Raw genomic sequence first — 21,764 nt, 5'->3', positions numbered from 1 at the left:
TATGTCCCAAGAGTTCCCCTATGGCACTCTGGGGACAAAGGGGGGACTGTTAGGTGAGAAAAGCTAAACAGGAGGCAGTTATGCCAACCAAACCAAAGTCAGGCTAAGAGAGGCTGCTGGGAAAGTCTCTGAAAGTAGAATGAAGGAATATGTGTTTAAGTTACAGAGGGTGAGAAAAAAGGGGAGGCCTGCATTCCTGCATTTTTGTACCAGATGTGCTGGGAACAGTCCTTGAGATACAGAGGCGCTGTTTTCCACTCTGTCAAGGTTCCTCCCCTACTCTGAACTCTAGGGTACAGATGTGGGGACCTGCATGAAAAACCTCCTAAGCTTATCTTTACCAGCTTAGGTCAAAACTTCCCCAAGGTACAAAATATTCCACCCGTTGTCCTTGGACTGGCCGCTACCACCACCAAACTAATACTGGTTACTGGGGAAGAGCTGTTTGGACGCGTCTTTCCCCCCAAAATACTTCCCAAAACCTTGCACCCCACTTCCTGGACAAGGTTTGGTAAAAAGCCTCAATTTGCCTAGGTGACTACAGACCCAGACCCTTGGATCTTAAGAACAATGAACAATCTTCCCAACACTTGCACCCCCCCTTTCCTGGGAAATGTTGGATAAAAAGCCTCACCAATTTGCATAGGTGACCACAGACCCAAACCCTTGGATCTGAGAACAATGAAAAAGCATTCAGTTTCTTACAAGAAGACTTTTAATAAAAATAGAAGTAAATAGAAATGAAGAAATCCCCCCTGTAAAATCAGGATGGTAGATATCTTACAGGGTAATTAGATTCAAAAACATAGAGAACCCCTCTAGGCAAAACCTTAAGTTACAAAAAAGATACACAGACAGAAATAGTTATTCTATTCAGCACAATTCTTTTCTCAGCCATTTAAAGAAATCATAATCTAACACATACCTAGCTAGATTACTTACTAAAAGTTCTAAGGCTCCATTCCTGGTCTATCCCTGGCAGAAACCAGCATACAGACACACAGACCCTTTGTTTCTCTCCCTCCTCCCAGCTTTTGAAAGTATCTTGTCTCCTCATTGGTCATTTTGGTCAGGTGCCAGCGAGGTTACCTTTAGCTTCTTAACCCTTTACAGGTGAGAGGAGCTTTCCCCTGGCCAGGAGGGATTTCAAAGGGGTTTACCCTTCCCTTTATATTTATGACAGGGGGTAGATGTGCATGCCTATAGAGAAAGAGGATTTTAACTAACATAGGGGAGGGGTGGGCTGCTTTATGAATAAATTTGTGACGCGACGAAACTGTTTATAAAAACCTATTAGTTTTACTTAGAGGCTGCTGGTTCTCTTTGGAGACGGGCTGCTCTCTATTGTTGTGTGCACTCTTCAATAAAGAGCTTTGTGTTTGGACCTTGCTGGTGTTGCCTGTCTCTCTCCGGTCAGACAACGAACCGTGCCGTCTGGGATTCAAGTCCTCGATATGACCAAGGAGTGAGGTGCGCAGGGTGTGCTCCCAAGCCAGCAGGGTGGGGAAGATTCTGGCATCCAGGGAGCTCAGGTTTCAGGAAGCAAAGGGCTAATGATTTGCCATGGGCATAGCAGAGTGGTTAGGCAGCAAACCATCTTGCAAGCAGGGAATCTCCTGGGGGGCAGCCAAGGGGTGGAGCCCCCAAGGGAGGCTGTATATATGGGTCTGGGGCTTCGGGGCTGGGACAGTGGGGACAGGACAATGGCTTCACCTGCAGCTACGTGCGTCCTGGCCTGGGCTTTGGCACTGCTCTGCGAGGGGACCCAGGGTAAGGGAGGCAGGGGCTGTCTTGGGTCGGTGTGTGTTGGTGTGTAGTGTGGTAGAGTGTGTGGCTATGCAGCAGGGTGTTGTTTTATGTTGTGTAGTAAAGTACATGTCGTGGAGCAGTGTGTTATAGTGGAGTGCATGTTCTGAAGTGGTGTGTTGTTGGGTAGTGCTGTAGTGTGCACGTTGTGGAGCAGTGTGCTGTTGTGTTGTGGAGCAGGCTGTTGTGTAGTAGAATGCAAGTTGTGGATCAGTGTGTTCTTGTGCAGTGGAGTGCATGTTGTGTTGTGTAGTAGAATGCATGTTGTGGAGCAGTATGTTGTGTAGTGTAGTAGAGTCTGTGTTGTGGAGCAGTGCATGGTGGGTGTAATAGATTGTGTGGCTCTGCAGCAGAGTGTTGGTCTGCAGTGTCGGAGAGTGTGCACTGAGGAGCAGTCTGTTGTGAAGCTGTGTGGTGTGAAGTGTAACAGACTATATTGTGACAAGTTTCAGAGTGGTAGCCGTGTTAGTCTGTATCAGCAGAAAGAACGAGGAGTACTTGTGGCACTTTAGAGACTAACAAATTTATTTGGGCATAAGCTTTCGTGGGCTAGAACCCACTTCATCAGATGCATGTAGTGGAAAATACAGAAGGAAGATATATATACAGAGAACATGAAAAAATGGATGTTGCCATACCCACTATAACGAGACCAATCGATTAAGATGGACTATTATCAGCAGGAAGGAAAAAAACCAAACATTTGTCGTGATAATCAGGATGACCCATTTCAAACAGTTGACAAGAAGGTGTAAGTAACAGCAGGGGAAAAATTAGCATGGGGAAATAGTTTTTAGTTAGTGTAATGACTCATCCACTCCCAGGCTTTATTCAAGCCTAATTTAATGGTGTCTAGTTTTGCAGGTTAATTCCAGTTTTGCTGTTTCTCTTTGGAGTCTGTTTCTGAAGTTTTTTTGTTGAAGAATTGCCACTTTTAGGTCTGTAATTGAGTGTCCAGGGAGGCTGAAGTGTTCTCTGACTTATTTGTGCATGTTTTATAATTCTTGACGTCTGATTTGTGTCCATTTATTCTTTTTCTATATTGTGAAGCAGCATGTTGTGCAGTAGAGCCATATGGTGCTGTTCAGGGGACTGTTTTGTTGTGCAGTGGGGTGTAATACACTCTGTGTTGTGGAGCAATGGGTTGTGTTGTGGAGTAGGTTGTTGTGTTATGTAGTACAGTACATGTTGTGAAGCAGTGTGTTGTGTTTAGTAAAGTACGTGTTGTAGAGCAGTGTGTTGTAATGCAGTGGAATGGTGTGTTGTGTAGTGGAGGAGAGTGCATGTTGTGGAGCAGTGTGCTGTTGTGTTGTGTAATAAAGTCTCTGTTGTGGAGCAGTGGGTTGTAGTGTAGTAGATTGTGTTGTTCTTCAGCAGCGTGTTGGTGTGCAGTGTAGAAGAGTGTGTGCCGAGGAGCAGTCTGTCGTTGTGTAGCTGTGTGATGTAAAGTGTAACAGACCATGTTGTGGAGCAGCATGTTGTGTTGTGGAGCCGTATGGTACTGTTCAGGGGACTGTTTTGTTGTGGAGTGTAATACGCTGTGTGTTATGGAGCAGTGTGTTTTTGATTAGTATCGTGGTGTGGCGGTTGTGGCGTAGTGGATGCTGGGTGGCAGTGGGCATGTGTAGTGCAGTGGGTGTTGAGGGACGCGCTGTCGTTGTATAGAGTAGCGCAGTGTTTTGTGAAGCAGTGCGAGACATACCAGCCTGGTAGGGGGTCAGAGATGGACAGCAGGAGTCCTGGCTCCCAACGCCCCCGCCAACCACTAGACCCCTCCCCCTCCCTGAGCCGTGGCTAGAACCCAGGCTTCCTGACTCCCGGCCCAGGGCTCTCCCTGCTGGGCTTGGAGGGGCCCCCTGGTGGCCATCTCCCCCTTTTCTGATCTCTGCCCCTTGTTCATGGCCAGGTGCGGACCCTGCCCCCTGCATCTTCCCCTTCACCTACAAGGGCAAGGTCTACACGTCCTGCACGACCGAAGACAGCAGCCGGCCCTGGTGCGCCACCACGGCCAGCTACGACCGGGACAAGGCCTACAGGTTCTGCTCTGAGGAGGGTGAGCGCCCAAGGGTGGGACAGGGACAGGACGGGGGGACAGCTGGGGGACAGGACAGGAGAGAAGCCAGGGGACGAGAGTGGGACAGAGGCAGCCGGGGGGAAGGGATGGAGATGTGGGGCAGCCCGGGGTTGGGATGGGGATGGGGGGCAGCACGGAGGAGCGTCATGTTCCCCATTTGTGATCCCACACGCCTGGAGCTGGTGAGTCTGGCCCATGTCCAGGCACTCGGCCACCGTCTTCCTGGCACCTGCCCTAGTGACATCTCCAGAGCTGGGCAGGGCAGAGCCACCCAGTTGGTCTGTCTGTCTAGCCCCATATACCCTACTCTGTCTGTCTGTCTAGCCCAATACACCTCTGCCCATCTGTCTGTCTGACTATGGGTCAGACCCTTGCACGGTGGCAGCAGGGTCCCCAACTCTGGTGGTCCTTACCCTCCCCTCCAGGCTCTGTCCAGGGTGGGGTGAGGGGTCCGCACCCATCTGCGCTGCCCCCAGGGCTTCCCACCCCCTGACGGTCCCTGCCTGTGTCTCCCCCCAGCCTATGGCGGGAACACGGGCGGCCAGCCCTGCTTCTTCCCCTTCGTGGACCAGGGCCGCACCTTCCGCACCTGCACCACGGAGCGGAGCCAAGGGGCCCTGCCCTGGTGCGCCACCACAGCAAACTACGACACGGACCAGCGCTGGAGCTACTGTCCTGACACAAGTACGGTGCCTCTGGGGGCTCCCCAGCCGGGGGCATGGGTAGGGAACACGGCCACACCCAACGTCCCCCCACTCACCCAGCCCTGTTGGTGCCCTTCACTCCTGACCCACAGCCCCTTCTAGCCTAGCCCTGGGCTTCCCTCCAACTCAGCTCTGCCAGTGCCCCATAACCTAGTCCCCCATTCCCTGCACTATCCCACAGTGGATGGGGGACATTGACCAGGTTGCTGGGGGGCTTGGGGAGGTGAGGGGTTTTATTTACCTGGAAACAGGCTCAACTTGGGGCAATTCTGGTTTGAGTATGAGCCACATTACCCAGCATGCTCTTTGTCTCCCCCGTCCCATCTCTCCCAGTGCTTGGCGGGAACTCGGAGGGCCCCTGCACATTCCCGTTCAGCTACAAAGGCAGGGTGTACACGGCTTGCACCACAGATGACAGCAAGCGGCCCTGGTGTGCCACCACGAGCAACTACGAAGCGGACCGTAAATGGAGGTACTGCGGCACGGCAGGTACGTGGGGCCAGGAGAGGCTTAAGGGGTAGGTGGGCATGACACAGACTATGGGGGCAAGAGGCAGCATGGCCCAGTGGAGAGAGCACAGGAAAGGGAATCAGGACACATGGGTTCCATTCCTGGTTTTGACTGTGTGTCTGGGCAGCACCCGGCATGGCAGGGCCTAATCTCAGTGACTGTGTGTCTGGGCAATGCTCTATTCTACTCCAGGCGTTTTTACTGTCTCCATTACTGTGGTATCTGAACGGTCAAACAAAATGAGTGGGCAAGAAACATTCATTTGTATATAGGTCCTGTAGGAGCAAGGAACACCTCAGTACCCATATTGAACCAAACCAAACCAAAATTTTGCCCAGTGCTGCCGATCGACACCTTGGATTTTCTTCCAAGGTGTCAAAAAGCCGAGAAATATTTTTGGGAATTCAAAAATTTTCCCCTCTGGGATTGGAGGGGGAAAAAATGAAACCTCAAAAATATACATGAACTGAAAAGCCAAACTCTTTCAGTTCAGCTCAGTTGAAAAGTTTTGTTTTGAAACTTTCTGTTTCCATTTCAACCTTTTTTTCTTTTTTAAATGTTTTTTTTACTCTAATTAGCTTACATTTCTGTAACCCTTCTGCCAGTCAGAGCTGACAGCAACAAGGGCAGGGTTCAGTATCTAGGGTTCCTTTTCAACAATATAACAGAGAACCAGCTCGAGCCCCCACCCAGTGAGCTGGGACAATTACACAACACCTTCTGGGCACCTCTAAGAGGCAATACTTCCCCACTTGCAAGCACAGGGTCTGAGTGTAGAATAGAAACTTTTAATAAAAGGAGGGAAGTAACTCTGCATTAATTTGGGAAAACGCCACAAACAGGGTTCATAAGCATAAGCCATGAGCAAAAGACCCACCCCAAGTAAGTTGGGCATGTCCCTTTCCACTCAGGGTCTTAAGTCCAGCAACCAAAAGTTCCTTTAACATGCCCATCCCTTCTCTGCACCCCACTCACAGTTGTTGTCCTTGGTCAGTGCAGACCTAGATTTCAGAGGCACATCTGCAGAGTTCACCTTCCACCATGGGTGGAGGGAGGGTGGGTAAGGAGGCACCTTACTCGCTCCACTGCTCAGGAATTCACTTGCCACCCCTCTCTGCAGGGCTCTGCTCTGACCCTCTCCACCAGCTGCCCTGCTGGCCACTCACTAAGATGTCTTCAGGGCCCATCACTTAATACAGCTCTCAATGATTTCAGCTGTTAGTGGGGGAACCTCACTGCTCGTGCACACAGGTCAATCTCTTGCATCAGAGGCACTGTCCCAAAGCAGGTCTAATACTTAGACCTAGATATCAGTGATTTCAGCTTTACAGCATGTAACAAGACTCTCAGTTAAGTTTAAATTATTACACAATAGAGAGAGGAAGGGTCAAAGAGTGTCTGGGGCCCTTGGGCACAGCCCACACCACCACCCATAAACATCTGCCCCACCCTCCCTCAGTTCACTAGGCTTTGGAACCCATGTCCCCTGCCTGGCGAGTGTCATTCAGTTGAGGGTGGGTCCCTCTATTGGGATATGCCAAGTACAGTTCTGCTGCCCATGATTCACACAACAAGAATAGCAACGCTTTATTACTCCTGCCCCACTAACAAGGAGATTGGGGATCCCACACCAGCCAAAAGTGACCATTTGGGCAAGCAATCCCATCATGCTGAGCACCTAGGCAGGGTGGGTGTGCCCATGCAAGTGAGATCAGGTTCTGAAATCCTCTTCCACAGCTCACCACTAGATGTCAGGGGAGAGCTCATTCAGACTCTGCTTACATTTCAAAGCAAAAAGGTGCTCCCAACCGGGAACCCAGATCTTTTTCCCCCATTTCGAACACGTCTAAACGTTTCCACGCTTTTTTCCCTCCTACATGTTTTTCAAGTCGGGAAATGCGTCAAAACCAGCAACTTTCATCAAAATGCTCAAACACTTTCAATTCCCATGAATTGGCATTTTTTCAACTTTAAAAAAATAGTTTTGTTGGGAAAATTCGCACCCAGTTCTCCCGCAAATCGCCCACCCTGTGTCCTACCTTCTGCCCTGTTTTTAACCCTTTCCTCCCTTGCCTCTTTCTCCACCAGTGGCAGGGGGAAATTCAGACAGCTCCCCTTGCGTTTTCCCTTTCATCTATAAGGGCAACACCTACCACAGCTGTACGGCCGTCGATGACCAGATGGGAAGGCCTTGGTGTGCTACCACTCCCAACTATGACAAAGACCATCTCTGGCGCTTCTGCTTGAGCAAGGGTGAGTCCCGGTCACGACCAGAGTGCTCTGTGTCGGCACAGAAGTAACGGGTTTGTGGAGGACGTGCCGGTACATGGAGCTCTAGCATAGTTAGGGCTGTCACCCAGTCTTGCGGGCCAAATGAGCTCGCTGGAGGAGCTGCATGCCACAAATGGCTTCCCCTGTGCAGCCAGATTGCATGGCATCTCCTTGTGATGCGGCTGTCAGAGACGGGATACCAGGCTAGATGGGCCCCTGGGATGATCCCGTGCTCCTAGACACAACGTCATTCACCCACTGTAAAAAATTATCTTTGGCTTTTGCTGCAGCAGTGAGACGAGACACCCCCACCCAGGCTTTTCTTTTTTGCTAAGAAAACAGCCACGACGGTCGCTCTCTTTGGCATTCCTGCTGTTCATTCTGCTTTGCTCATTGCCTTTGTAGCCTACGGGGGGAACTCCAATGGCCAGCGCTGCACATTTCCTTTTGTCTACAAAAACCAGCTATTTTACAGCTGCAGCAACGCTGGAGACAAGATGGGAAATTTCTGGTGCGCCACAACTCACAACTACGACCAGGATAAGCTGTGGAGCTACTGCCCCGATACCAGTAATGTATCCAGTCTCTTCATATGTTCCCTTTGGGGCAGATCTGACTCTGTCTTTTCCCATACAGCTGGGCAAATAATTAATTTGTAGTGATTCTGAAAAATCGGGGTGGGGGGAGGAGCTTCTCATGGATTGCCATGAAAATGAATTTTTTGAAATTGTCATTGAATCAAAAAATCGGGGAGGGGGGGAATTATTTCAGGTGGATCATGAAAGATCTTTTTTTTAAAAATTGTCATTGCATTGCAAAGTCAGAAAAATGGTTTCAAGTGCATTCCTAAGATGAAATGTCTGACATTTTCAGTGAGTCAAAAAATTAGAAAAACATTTGTCTCAGGTTGTCCAGAAAACGAAATATTTCACAGTTTTTAATTAATCAAAAAAATCGGGGGACAATGTGTTTTGGGAGGATCCCGGAAACAAACTTGTTCAAAATTTTCCATCATTTGTAAGATCAGGGAAAAAAACATTTTGGGTGGATACTGGAATTGAAATTTTCTTTGATGCTTTTTGTGAATTAAAAAATCAGGAAACAAAATTGATTTGGGTGGATCCCAAAAACTATTTGTTTTAAATTTTCATTGAACTGAAAATACCCTTGGGTGGAATGAAACATTTCATTTCAATTTTGAGCATTTAAAAAACTTTCTAAATGTTGGTTTTAATAAAATAGAAGGAGATTTTGAAAGCAGAAGTTGTTTCAAATTGAAGAATAGACTTTTTCTGACTTTTTGGTCATTTTTCCGACACGAACAATCCCACAAAACTGACACAAATTCACAACACATTTTGGCTTCACTGAGTCCATACTTTTCACCAAAACATTTCATCTGAAAAGTTTCATCCACCTCTATTTACCGAATTGTTCAGGGGCCTCCAGATCTCCTGTATAATCTCATCACATCTCTGCTGTGCCCCGAGCCAGTGAGAAGTTGTGACACTTGGATGCCAATGCGAGTTGGGCAGTGGGTGTCTATTTGATTGGTGGGTGGGATAGTGGCTTACAACACGCCCCTCCCAGCAGCTAAGGATTCTTTCAGGAAAGGTTCAAGGCCAGGGTCTCGGAACAGCCATAGAATCAGATCCAGAACTGATGGAGGGTCTGACCCCAGTGGGATTTGGAAATCCAGGTTCCTGTCCCAGCCCTGTGTTGGCTTTCCTGGAAGATACTTTAGCCATGACAATGTCATAAAATCCAGACTGGATGCTGTCCTAGAAGATACTTAAGTGAAACCCAAGTTATTGGGTTCAACACAGAGAGAACCGGGGGACAGTCACTGGCCTGTGTTCCACAAGTCAGACTACATGATCACAATCATAGAATATCAGGGTTGGAAGGGACCTCAGGAGGTCATCTAGTCCAACCCCCTGCTCAAAGCAGGACAGATCCCCGACTAAATCATCCCAGCCAGGGCTTTGTCAAGCCTGACCTTAAAAACTTCTAAGGAAGGAGATTCCACCACCTCCCTAGGTAACGCATTCCAGTGTTTCACCACCCTCCTAGTGAAAAAGTTTTTCCTAATATCCAACCTAAATCTCCCCCACTGCAACTTGAGACCATTACTCCTTCTGGCCTTGGAATCTATGAAAGCCTACTTGAGATTTCTTGGCTGTTGGTGATGGGTGGCCGGATCATTGTGGGATGCAGCAGCTGTTAGTCCATAGGCAGGTGGGCGTGTTGGCAGAGTCTATAACCACCTATAACTATCTTTGCCTCCCTAGTCCTGGGTGGGAACGCGGCAGGAAAGAGCTGTGCGTTCCCCTTCCTCTACAAAAAACAAATGCACCACACCTGCACCAGCGACGGGGAGAGCTCAGGGAAACTGTGGTGCAGCACCACCAGGAATTACGACGTGGACAAGAAGTGGACTTATTGCTCCACGCCAGGTAAGGCAGGGGGCAGAGGAAGCTGAGCCTTGCGGTTAAGGTGTTCAGCTCACTGAGACCTGGTTCAATTCTGTCATAGACTCCTTGGGTGAGTCAATTAGGAACTGGTTGGTTGGTTTTTTGGTCCCCATCCCCCGCCCCTTAGGAAAAGCTGAGCAAGCTGAAGTTCATGGGGAGCAGTTCTTAAAACCATCCCCCAAATCGCCCTCGAGCAGAGGGACTCCTTCTATTGGCTGTTTAGATTGTCAGTGCTCTGAGACAGGGACTGTCGGTCTCTGTCTGTCTGGGCAGAGCCTGGCACAACCCCGATCTCAGTGACTCTGTGTCTGGGCAGCGCCCGGTGTGACAGGGCCCCGATCTCAGAGACTCTGTGTCTGGGTGACACTCAGTGCCCCAATCTCAGCAAAAGGGGCCCCAGTTCTCACACTAGTATCTAAAGGCCTTGACTAATGCATGTAATAACCACAGAGGATGTACTCCTAAAACACATCTGAGGTGTGGCTGTGTCTAACCACCTGTGCATATATAAGATGGCTAAATGAACTTCTCACGGACCCACAAACCACCTACCACATTTTGCATATGCAACCTCCAACAGCACAGACATTTTTTGCCTGTCCCCTTGGCATCTTTGGCTCATTAGCCCCATGTTGCAGAAGTGGGGAAACAGAGGCATGGAGCTGGGCCGTGCCTTCCGAAAGGTCACCCAGCAGAGCCAGGTATAGCACCCAAGTCTCTCATTGCTCAGCCTGGCGCCCCTGTCACAGGGCCACACTCTCCCCCCTAGCCTTGAGCTGCCTGGGGAACTATCTAACAAAGTGTTTGCTCGTGGTCTGATGCCACTTGTATTTGCTATGCGTTACCTGTGATTCTGGTCACAGTGCTCACCCGCTGTCGGTGTGTTTGGTCTGCAGACTATGACAAGCCCTGTGTCTTTCCCTTCATCTACAAGAAGTTTAAATTCCACACCTGCACCAACCTGGGGGCGTCTAGCGGGAAGTTCTGGTGTTCCAGCACAGACAACTATGACCGGGACCATCAGTGGAGCTACTGTCCTGCCTGAGGCAGGTAGGACAGGGCAATGGGATGGTTTCTGTTTATAGCATTCCCATCTGGACTAGGGGTGTGTGTGACAGGTTCGGTCACAGAGATCCCCTTGGACTGTCACCTGATGTGCTGAAATTACCTCTGAGCCTGTTTTCCTTGCCAACTTGGGACTACAAGAACCCTGCCTTGGTGAGCCAGACATGCTAGCTGGCTGCAACACAGACTCAGGGTCTGGGCCATACCCCCAAAGCTGCAGACTTAAATGAAAACAGCTCAGCAGGTACTTGTCTCCAGCACCCAGACACCCAGCTCCAAATGGGCTCCAAACCCCAAATAAATCCGTTTTACTCTGTATAAAGCTTATACAGGGTAAATTCATAAATTGTTCGCCCTCTGTATCACTGGTAGAGAGATATGCAGAGCTGTTTGCTCCCTCAGGTATTAATTACTTACACTGGGTTTATTAATGAAAAAAATGATTTTATTAAGTATAAAAAGTAGGATTTAGGTGGTTTCAAGTTATAAGAGAGAGAACAAAGTAAGTCACCAAGCAAAATAAAGCAAAAACATGCAACTCTAAGCTTAATACATTAAGAAACTGACTGCAGGTAATATCTCACCCTCAGAGACGTTCCAATAAGCTTCTTTCACAGACTAGACTCCTTCCTAGTCTGGGCCCAATCCTTTCCCCTGGTACAGTCTTTGTTAGTTCCAGCAGACATCTCAGGTGGTAAGCAGGGGTCTTCTCATGACTTGCAGCCTCTTTTGTCCTCCTCCACCCCCTTTTATAGCTTTGGCACAAGGCGGGAATCTTTTGTCTCTCTGGATCCCCACCCCTCCTTCTAAATAGAAAAGTACCAGATTAAAGATGGATTTCGTTATCAGGTGATATATTGTCACATGTCACTAAAAGACCCCTAGTCTCCATCCCACATGGGCTGGCCCACACGTACACAGGAAGGCTTTCAAGTAACTAAGGCCATTTACAACTGATTGTTTCTGGAGCACCTTTAATGGCCTCCACTTAATATGTTTACATCAGTGATACAAGTTTATATCTTATTCTCCTAACTCCAGATATAGAAATAATACATGCAAACAAATAGGATGAACACACTTAGTAGATTACAAGCTTTCTAATGACACCATATAAGGGGTATTTAGCATATTCCAGTTATGTCATATTCATAAGCGTATTTCCATAAAGTATGTGGAGCGCAACGTCACAGGGTGATCCTCCTTCCTTTGTCTATTTACACTGGGAACTCTTCCAGGCAGGGACCATCTGCAGCACCCGGTTCAAGGGGCCCCCAATCTCAGTGACTCTGTGATTGGGCAGCGCCTGGCGCAAGAGGGCCCCAATCTGGCAACTCTGTGTCCATCCATCTTTCATCATATGCATCCATCTATCCATCACCATACACACCCATCCATACATTCCCATATGCATCCATCCACGCACTCATACATCTCTATCCACAGTCACCCATCCAACATACACATCCACCAACCACCCAACTATGGAATCATAGTGATATAGGGCTGGAAGGAACCTGAAGAGCCCAGCTCCTGCCCCCCATGCTGAGGCAGGACCAAATATACCTAAACCATCCCTGACAGGTATTTGTCCAACCTCCAATGATGAGGATGCCACAACCTCCCCTAGGTAACCTGCTCCAGAGCCGAACTATCCGTAGAGCTAGCAAGTTTTTCCCAGTATCTAACCTAACTGCAAACTCAGCTAATTCCTCCTTGTCTTTCCCTCGGTAGCCATGGAGAACAATTGTTCTCCATCCTCTTTCTAGCAACCTTTTGCATATTTGAAGACTGTTATCAGGTTCCCCACTCAGCCTTCTTTTCTCAAGACTCAACCTGCCCAATTTTTTCAATCTCCCTCCTAGGTCAGGTTTTCTAAACCTCTGATCATTTCGGTCACTCTTCTCTGGACTCTCTCCAATTTGCCCACATCTTTCTTCAAATGCAGTACCTGAAACTAGACACTGTCCTCCAGCTGAGACCTCACCAATGCCTACTACAGCAGGACAATGACTTCCCATGTCTGACATATGATGCTTCCGTTAATACACCTCAGAATTATATTTGCCTTTTTCACAACCTCACCATGCTGTCGACTCATTCAATTTTTGATCCACCCTAACCCCTAGATCCTTTTCTGCCGTCCTGCTGTATAGCTAATGAAGTGGTGCTGAATGTCTGTCCTTCTGTCCTTTTCAGGTGACCGCCCCAGTGCTGGGAGGAGACAGAATGATGAAAATTGAAATTAAATGAAAGGAATGAGCCCCGCTCTGGACACCTCTGCCCTCCCAACAAAGATTGCTTCTGATCAACAGATGCCGGTGGCATAATCACCGTTGAATCCAAATCCAAATGTGCTCATTTCTCTAGTTGATTTTAGTAAATTCAGATAAAGCACCTTTTGAAACACGGTGTCTGTGAGTTCTGTGTCCAGGCAGAAGGCAATCAATGACCTATCCATTTCCCTGGGATGAGGACAGTGCGATGGCTTTTGCTTCTGATGCATATTGGGCATTTCCCAATGAACATGGCTTATTGGAAGGGTTATAAATCCTCCTGCTTCAGGGTTGAAGGTGATCGCTCTTAGTGGTCAGTGTGATGTTGCACTCCATATGATTTTATGGAAATATGCTAATGAGTGTGAATATAATGTAACTGGAATATGCTTCATGCAAAAGGTCTCTTGTAAGGTATCATTACAAGGCTTATAATCTACTGAGTGTGGTCATCCTATTTGTATGAATATCATTCTTGTATCTGAAACTAGAAGTATGAAGACAGGTTTCAGAGTAACAGCCATGTTAGTCTGTATTCGCAAAAAGAAAAGGAGTACTTGTGGCACCTTAAGCTCATGCTCAAATAAATTGGTTAGTCTCTAAGGTGCCACAAGTACTCCTTTTCTTTTTAGAAGTATGAAATATAACTCTGAGGTCCTATTGTAATTATGCAAAGTGTGGGCCATTAATGGTGGTTTGGAATCTTGATGGCTCCCATTTACCAGGACAATTGGTTGTAAATGGCTCTGTTTACTTGCAAGCCTTCCTGTGAGTCAAGCCAGGAAAAATGAAGGTTTCGGGTCTCACAGAACATGTGACCATGTCACCTGGAACTGGAATCCATCTTAAACCTGGTGCTTTTCCATTTAGAAGGGGGGGTGGGGGATCCAGAGAGACAAAAGATTCCCACCTTTTGCCAAAGCTATAAAAGGGGGTGGAACAGAACAAAGGAGGCTGCAGTCATGAGAAATCCCCTAGCTACCATCTGAGCTGGAACAAAGACTGTACCAGGGGAAAGGATTGGGCCCAGACTAGAAAGGAGTCTAGTCTGTGAAAGAAGCTTATTGAAACATCTCTGAGGGTGAGGTTTCATCTGTAATCAGTTTCTTACTGTATTAGGCTTAGACTTGCATATTTTTGTTTTATTTTGCTTGGTGACTTACTTTGTTCTCTCTGCTATTACTTGGAACCACTTAAATCCTACATTTTATACTTAATAAAATCACTTTTTGCTTATTAATTATCCCAGAGTAAGTACTTAATACCTGGGGGAGCAAACAGCTGTGCATATATGTATAAGCTTTATACAGAATAAAACCGATTTATTTGGGGTTTGAATCCCATGGGGAACTGGGTATCTGGCTGCTAGAGACAGGAGCACTTTCTAAGCTATTTTCAGTTAAGTCGGCAGCTTTTGGGGGACATGGTTCAGACCTGGGTCTGTGTTTGCAGCAGGAAAGCGTGTCTGGCTCAACAAGGCAGGGTACTGAAGTCCCAAGCTGCCAGGGAAAATGGGCTCAGAGGTAGTTTCAGCACATCAGGTGGCGGTCCCAAGGGGGTTTCTGTGACCCAGCCTGTCACAATCAGGAAGGGAACATCCTGGGAGACAGATTACCCCACATTTCTCCAGTGCTTTCTCTGAAGCTTGTCATGCTTCCATTGCCAGAGATACTGAACTAGACAGATCTTGGGTCTGGCCTGGTCTGACCAGTTTTATGTCCATGGTTGATGCATTGGAGGGAAATTACCCAAAATGCCCAGTGGAAATGGCTCCTTGTTCTTCCTGAGGTTGGGTGAAGTCCTGGCTCCAGTGACATCAATGGCAAAGCTCTGGTCAAGTTTTCACCTCTTATTTCGAAGGTGACAATAACACACAATCTGAGTTTTCAGCAGCGCTCAGGTCCTGTCATGAATCTTTAGGTGCCTTAACTGATCATTTCCGTGTTTGCAAATGGCAAGGGGGCCAGATCCCCAGCTGGCCTTAGTGGGTGTGGGTCAGTATTTAAATGATGGAGTGATGCCGACTTGATGGCAGTAATGGAACAGCACCCATTGACAGCAGCTGGGGGCCTGCCCCATTGACTCCAATGGAGCAATGGCTGGTTCATACCAGCTGGGGGCTCTCCCCATTGACGCTGATGGAGCTGTGGCCGATTGCCACCAGCCGGGGATCTGGCCCTATTGACTCCAATGCAGCTGCAGCTGGTTTAAGTCCAAATGTTCATAGATCCCATAGATTGGAAGGCCAGAAGGGGCCATTGTGATCATCTAGTCTGACCTCCTGTACAACGCAGGCCAGAGAACTTCCCCGAAACAATTCCTGTCTGAGCTACCACAGATCTTTTAGAAAAAACATTCAGGTTTGTTATAAAAATCCCCAGTGATGGGGAACCCACCGTGACCCCTGGTAAATCATTCCAAGGGTTAATTACCTTCCCTGTTAAAAATGTACGCCTTATTTCCAGTCTGAATTCGTTTAATTCAACTTCCAGGCATTGGATCTTGTTAGAGCTTTGTCGGCTAGACTGGCAAGTCCATTATTTAATATTTGTTCCTCGTGTAGGTCCTGATCCTCCCCCCTCCACCTCCTCTGTGTTAAAATAAACCAACTCAGCTCCTGGAGTCAAAGTTTTCCAATTCTTCCATCATGCTTGCAGCTCTTCTCTGAACATTTTCCAACTTCTCAGTATCCTTGTTTCCCTTAGAATAGTGGCCACCAGGACTGGACACAGGATCCCAGCAGTGGCCACCCCAGGGCCAAATGCAGAGGTAAAATAACCTCTCTGCTCCTACTCAAGATTCCCAGATTTGCTCATCCCAGGATCACATTAGCCCTTTTTGCCCACAGCATCACACTGGGATTATCCACCATGACCCTCAAATCTTTCTCAGACCCGCTACTTCCCAGGAGAGAGTCCCCCAGTCTGTAAGTATGGCCAATTTTCTTTGTTCCTCGATACATGACTTTACATTTTGCCATTTTAAAATGTGTATTGTTCACTTGTGCCCAGTTTGCCAACCGATCCAGGTCACTTTCTCAATGATGTCCTCTTCATCATTTACTTTCCGCTTCCCTTGGTATGTCTTGCAACACCTGGGTCATATCTGCAACTATTGGCACCCATTGCGGGGTCATCACATTGATTCTCCGATAGTCAACAGTCAGTCTTCATGAAACACCATCAGCTTTCCTCACAGGCCATACGGGGGAGTTAAGGAAGGAAGTCGTTCTTTTCACTACTTCCTGCTCTTCCAACTCTTTAACTATCTCTGCTACAGCCCAGCGTGCCACAGTGGGGATAGAATATTGTTTCTGTGGGGTGACCGCTGGTCCTTCTATTTTCACTGGTTCTCCAGTCCATTTACCACAGTCCAACTTGTGGGCCACCCATGCCTGGGGAAAACGCTTCCTCCATTCCTCCTTGCTATCTCCAGTCACTGCTGCCACTTCCAACATACTAAGTGTCAGCAATCTGGTATCTCCCTTCCTTACTTCAGGGGTCCAGTCTTTCTTTGGGGTCCTCCATAAACCTTTGTTAACACAATCAACCACTATTCCTCCCTCCCGCAAGCAATCTATGCCCAATATTGGTTCTGTAGTTATTGGGCTATAAATCCAGGACCATCTTTGGGTAAGATTCCCCACCTGGGTGACCAGTCATCCCAATACTTGCCCCTGCACCGAGGTGCTGTCAAATTCCTGGATCTCAATAGTTCCCTGGACTGGCAATCTCAGCACGGGGCAGGGAAGCAATGAGATAGCCGTGCTGGTGTCCACCAGCACCACAAAATCTAGTTCAGATGTCTCAGGGCTCTCATGTGGCCCCACCCCACCCGAAGGTGCACCTGCAACCTTACTCTCGAATCCACCTGCAGAGGTCCCACCAATCTCCATCCCTGGATGCTTTCCTCTCCCAGTGGACTTGGGGGGTCGGGGCCCCCCTAATCTTAAGTTGCTTTCTTGGCCCCTGTGTCACCCCCACAGCTCCAGGAGCTTCAGCCCAAGCTGAATACAGCATAGTGCTAGGGACTCCCTGGGTTTCCCAGCCCACTGGCCCATGAGTTCCCCATGGTCCTTTAAGGCCATTCACAACTGTGTGCGGAACCAACTGGTGTCCGATCGGGGGCACCTGTGTCAAGGCACTGGGGCTGCGGCCACAGCGACAGGAGCGGGAGCCCAGCTCCGGGCTGACCAACCACTCTGGTGGCCTGGGGCTCTGCTTTCTTAAGGTGTGATATGTCTAGGCACTCTCCATACCTCCACACTCCCATAGCCATCTGAATGTCTTTGGGCAATATTGCTGCAATAAGCCTTAATTTGGCTGTTGGAAACACAATCTCAAACAGGATCCTGGGGATCGCTCCCTGCCCCTCCCCACCCCCGGGAAACAGGTTGGATACTGCCCAGTTAACAATCCTGCTAATACCATTCTCTCCACAAAGACAGCAAGGGTCTCCCCAGGAGCAGAGGAGCCTGCTGCATACTGATGGCTGACCTCCTGCAATGCCTCTCCTTGAGCCAAATTGTGAACCAGTGCGAACGGGGACTACCACCGTCTGGTCACCTGCATCCGCAGTGCAATTCCCGTACCACACCCCGGTACTGTGAATGCCGTCCTCAACAGCTTCCTAACCTCCTCTGGGTTTAACCCTTGATCCTCTATCGCCGCCAAAAATTGATATGCCCATTCCGAGAATTTGCTTACCTTGGCCAGCTCTAATCCCTGGGTCAGAGAAGTTATTTCAGGGGGGGTCAAGGCTATTTCCTGCACAGTTACCCTGGTTATGGATCCGGAGCTCCCTCCCTAGGCCGGGGGACCGTGCTGGAAAGTTAACCATTGCGTAGCTACCACCAGGGCCAGCCGAGCTTCTACCCCATCTGGCAGCCATCCTGGGTCAGGGTCATACCCTATGTCCCAGTCTCCAGGGTCATATTGGAGCGGCATCTTTGTCCCTAATCCTGGAGGTCCTGCTGCTCTCCCGCCTGGATGGTTTCTCTGCTCTAACAGCAATCCCTGCAAACACTTCACCTTGACCTCCAACTCCTTCGATTGTTCCCTCTCTTCCTCGGCCTGTTCAGCTCTCTCCAGAGCCTTGACGGCTGAGATTGCTAGGTGCTGACAACTTGCCCCTGCCACTTGCGCTTGTGCCTTCCACATTTCCCTTCCCGCCCTCACTCACTCCAACTCCTGCTTCACTTGCATAGTTTCAGAATTATAATCCGCATTAGCAGTTTGCCAAGCACAACAAGTTTGCCACAACAACCATGCCACCGCCCAATCCTTAGTCTTTGAATCCAGATGATAAAACTCACAATATTTCTGGTACATATTTTCTATGTCCACCTGATGAAACCACCCTGGGACGCATGGGTCACCACCCTTGGAGTGTGCCCAGAGGAGGAGGAGGGGAATTTTTGCCACCTTCCCCTCCATTGTGGATTTGGGGGGGACCTCTTTGCCTTTCTGAACAGTGGCATCATGCCCAAAAACAGGAAGGGGGAGCAGGTGCACCGGGATTCCTAGGCTACCTGTAGGTGCTTTCTACTCCATGTCACCCCTTTCCTCTAGTGTACCCTATCGGTGGTTACCCGCATTCTCCACCACTAATGTTACCTAGATTTCACTAGAAACCAACCCTTGGGTTTACACTTATATTGGTTTTATTAAATGCTGCTATTGGATCAAATAGAAAGGGATGTAGCTGATTCATGCATGTACACATTCAACACATTCATATCCTCATGTACCCACACACTCACGCAGGCGGAGAGTTACCAGAAACAGCAGAGGAAGCTGAGAAGCCGAAGCATAGTAGATCTGGTATGTCTGCATGTGGTCATAGGTCTGGGCTGGCGACCAGGTCAAGAAGAGGGGCTTGTGAACATGCTCTCTTCCTTTTATTGGAATTGGGCGGCTCCTGTCATGTACACTTGAGTTTTCCTTCTGTGTCCGTCACCAAGAAGCATTCCCAGACCTTGTTCTTTTCATGCATACCAGGTTCTTCTTTTCTTTACAGCACCCTGTGATTGCCTTCTCAGGGCAGATTACATCAGGCACACCTGGCTCCTGTCTCCAGGCTCTTTTCTCCTTGCAGTTCCTCTCCACCCAGTCCCACATACACTCCCTTGTTCACACTCTCCCTGATTGCGTGATGGAATATTGCAAAGCTTGGAGGTTATACAAGTGGTCACTGAAAAGGTTACAAAGCTTGCAAAAGTTACAAAATTTAAAAGACTATGCTAACAATGACTAAAAGTTACAAAGTTTTCAAAAGGTTACAGAACGTAATGATCATACCTATGGACAAATTTCTAGGTGCATGATAGAAAAGGGCCATGACTGGGACACATTTCAGTGCAGGGTCAAAGTGAAGGAGCTGCGGAACGCCTACCACAAGGCGTTGGAGGCAAACTGCCACTCCAGTGCTGCACCCATGAGCTGCCGGTTCTACAAAGAGCTGGACGTGATACTCAGTGGTGACCCCACCTCCACTGTGAAGTCCCCTGTGGATACTTTATTGACTTCGTTGCCAGCTGAGAGTGGACTGAGCCAGGAGGAGGCATTCTTGGATGAAGAGGGGGAGGGGGACCCCTAGCTGCACACAGGCTAGCCTCATAGGGACCAGAGGCAGAGGATGACTCAGAGGTCAGAATTGCATGCAGCCAGGAGCTCTTCTCTACACCGGAGGAGCCTAGCCACTCACATCAGTCGGATCTTGGCGAAGCGCAAACAGGAGAGGAGGCCCCTGGTAAGTGGATCTGATTTGGGGAATTGCTGAAGCAAGTTGCTGGGGGTGGGAGGGTTGCAGAAAGCAGGCTTGTCTCCCACCTCCTGCCTAGTTTGAGCAGCAGAACTGGCTGTTGATACACTCCCTCACTTCACATGAATCTCCCTCAGAGATCTCCAGGAAACTCTTGTGGAGATATTGGGCAATCCACTTCCCCAGGTTCCTCAGCAGAGCTGCTTTGTTTCTTGCCCCATTAATGGTAACTTTCCTATGCCATTGTGCCGTCATGGTGGGTGGGGGGAGGGAACCAAAGCTGCACACAGGCTAGCCGCATAGGGGCCAGGGCGGAAGCCGCATGTTTGGAGAAGACCCTCCCTTGATTCCCTGCTCACCCTCAGCAGCAAGATATCTTCCATAATGATCACCTCCTGTGGAAAGTGTGGGAACAGGAATGATTATCAGGCCACTCTACAGTGATGCAGAGAAAAAGGATGCAGTTTGCTGCTGAGAAAAAGGAATTGAAGGAGAGGTGGAACAGCGAGAAGAGGGAACGAAAGGAGAATGAGGCACACCAGAAGGAAGCCATGGAGTGGCTTTTAGCAGTTATGGAGCGCCAAGTGGACACGCTCCAGGTGGTACTAGCTCTTCAAACCGAGCAGCTCTGCGCCCGCCCTCCCCTGCAGCTGCTGTTGTAAAATTCTTTCCTATGAGCTCCCCCCACACACCGCCAACACACTGTTATCGACCTCCTGGCTCCACTCTCTACCCGCCGCATTCCACTCCTCCCTCCTCACAGTCCAGCAGTGTGGACTCCCAATACCCCCTGCACTCAACACCCATCCCTCTGCAGTTTGGCCCCACTGCATCATACTCCAAAGGAGAAGGTTGGGTACAATCCCTGGACATACACAAATCTGTAGCCATCCCGGGACCCCTCCTCCTTTTGAGACCTTCCATTCCCTCATTCCTTCCATTCTCCCATCCCCCTCCCTGCTGATGAATTTTTTCATTTGGCTCTCTCCTCTGGTTGTTGTCTTTCAGTAAAAGAATTGTGTTGGTTTGAAAGCAATCTTTATTCTATTAAGTGAAAGCAAAAAGAGCACTGCAAAGCAACATACAGTTATGTTAAGGCCCCTTCTTGCATCATGTGCACCAGTAACCTCCTAGCATTACAAGCATTGCAATCCCGAGCATAGCAACAAATATTAGTGGCTTTCAGCTTCAAATTTCTGCCTCAAAGCATCCCTGATCCTTATGGCCCCGCGCTGTACCCCTCTAATAGCCCTGGTCTCTTGCTGTTCAAACTCAGCCTCCATGCGCTGAGCCTCTGTGGTCCAGCTCTCAGGGAAGCTTTCACCCTTCCCTTCACAAATACTATGGAGCGTACAGCACATGGCTATAAGCATAGGAATATTGTCATCAGCCATGTCCAGCTTCCCATACAAACTTCACCAGTGGCCTTTTAAACAGCCAAATGCACAATCCACAATCATTCTCCACTTGGTCAGCCTGTTGTTGAACTGCTCCTTACTGCTGTCAAGTTGCCCTGTGTATGGCTTCATGAGCCACAGTATTAAGGTGTAGGCGGGGTCTCCCAGGATCACAATGGGCATTTCGACTTCCCCTGTGGTGATCTTCTGGTCTGGGGAAAAAGTCCCTGCTTGCGGCTTCTTGAACAGGCCAGTGTTCTGAAAGATGCGTGCGTCATGCACCTTTCCAGACCAGCCTGCGTTAATGTCTCTGAAATGCCTACGGTGATCCACAAGCAACTGGAGAACCATTGAGAAATACCCCTTGCGATTAATGTACTCGGTGGCTAGGTGGTCTGGTGCCAGAATTGGAATTTGCGTGCAAT

The 21,764-nt window shown here is 48.8% G+C and overlaps 1 protein-coding gene across 2 annotated transcripts; it reads left to right on the top strand.

Annotated features, from left to right (window-relative positions):
• Positions 1-1,593: 1,593 nt before the first annotated feature.
• On the top strand, positions 1,594-13,311 carry LOC140902221 (epididymal sperm-binding protein 1). 2 transcript variants are annotated; one of them, XM_073322074.2, is made up of 9 exons: positions 1,594-1,770; positions 3,713-3,859; positions 4,400-4,564; positions 4,918-5,073; positions 7,183-7,347; positions 7,771-7,935; positions 9,657-9,821; positions 10,736-10,885; positions 13,104-13,311. In XM_073322074.2, the coding sequence occupies exons 1-8, from the start codon at positions 1,662-1,664 to the stop codon at positions 10,882-10,884; spliced, it is 1,221 nt and encodes a 406-aa protein (XP_073178175.1). In that variant the 5' UTR covers positions 1,594-1,661; the 3' UTR covers position 10,885; positions 13,104-13,311. The 2 variants fall into 2 exon arrangements, with proteins under 2 accessions (XP_073178175.1, XP_073178174.1); XM_073322073.2 differs by having other exon boundaries at positions 10,736-10,889.
• The last annotated feature ends 8,453 nt before the right edge of the window (positions 13,312-21,764 follow it).

This window comes from Lepidochelys kempii, chromosome 23, assembly GCF_965140285.1.
Source record: "Lepidochelys kempii isolate rLepKem1 chromosome 23, rLepKem1.hap1, whole genome shotgun sequence".
NCBI lineage: Eukaryota > Metazoa > Chordata > Testudines > Cheloniidae > Lepidochelys > Lepidochelys kempii.
Note: the sequence above shows the minus strand (reverse complement) of the source record. Positions and strands in the feature narration are given on the sequence as shown.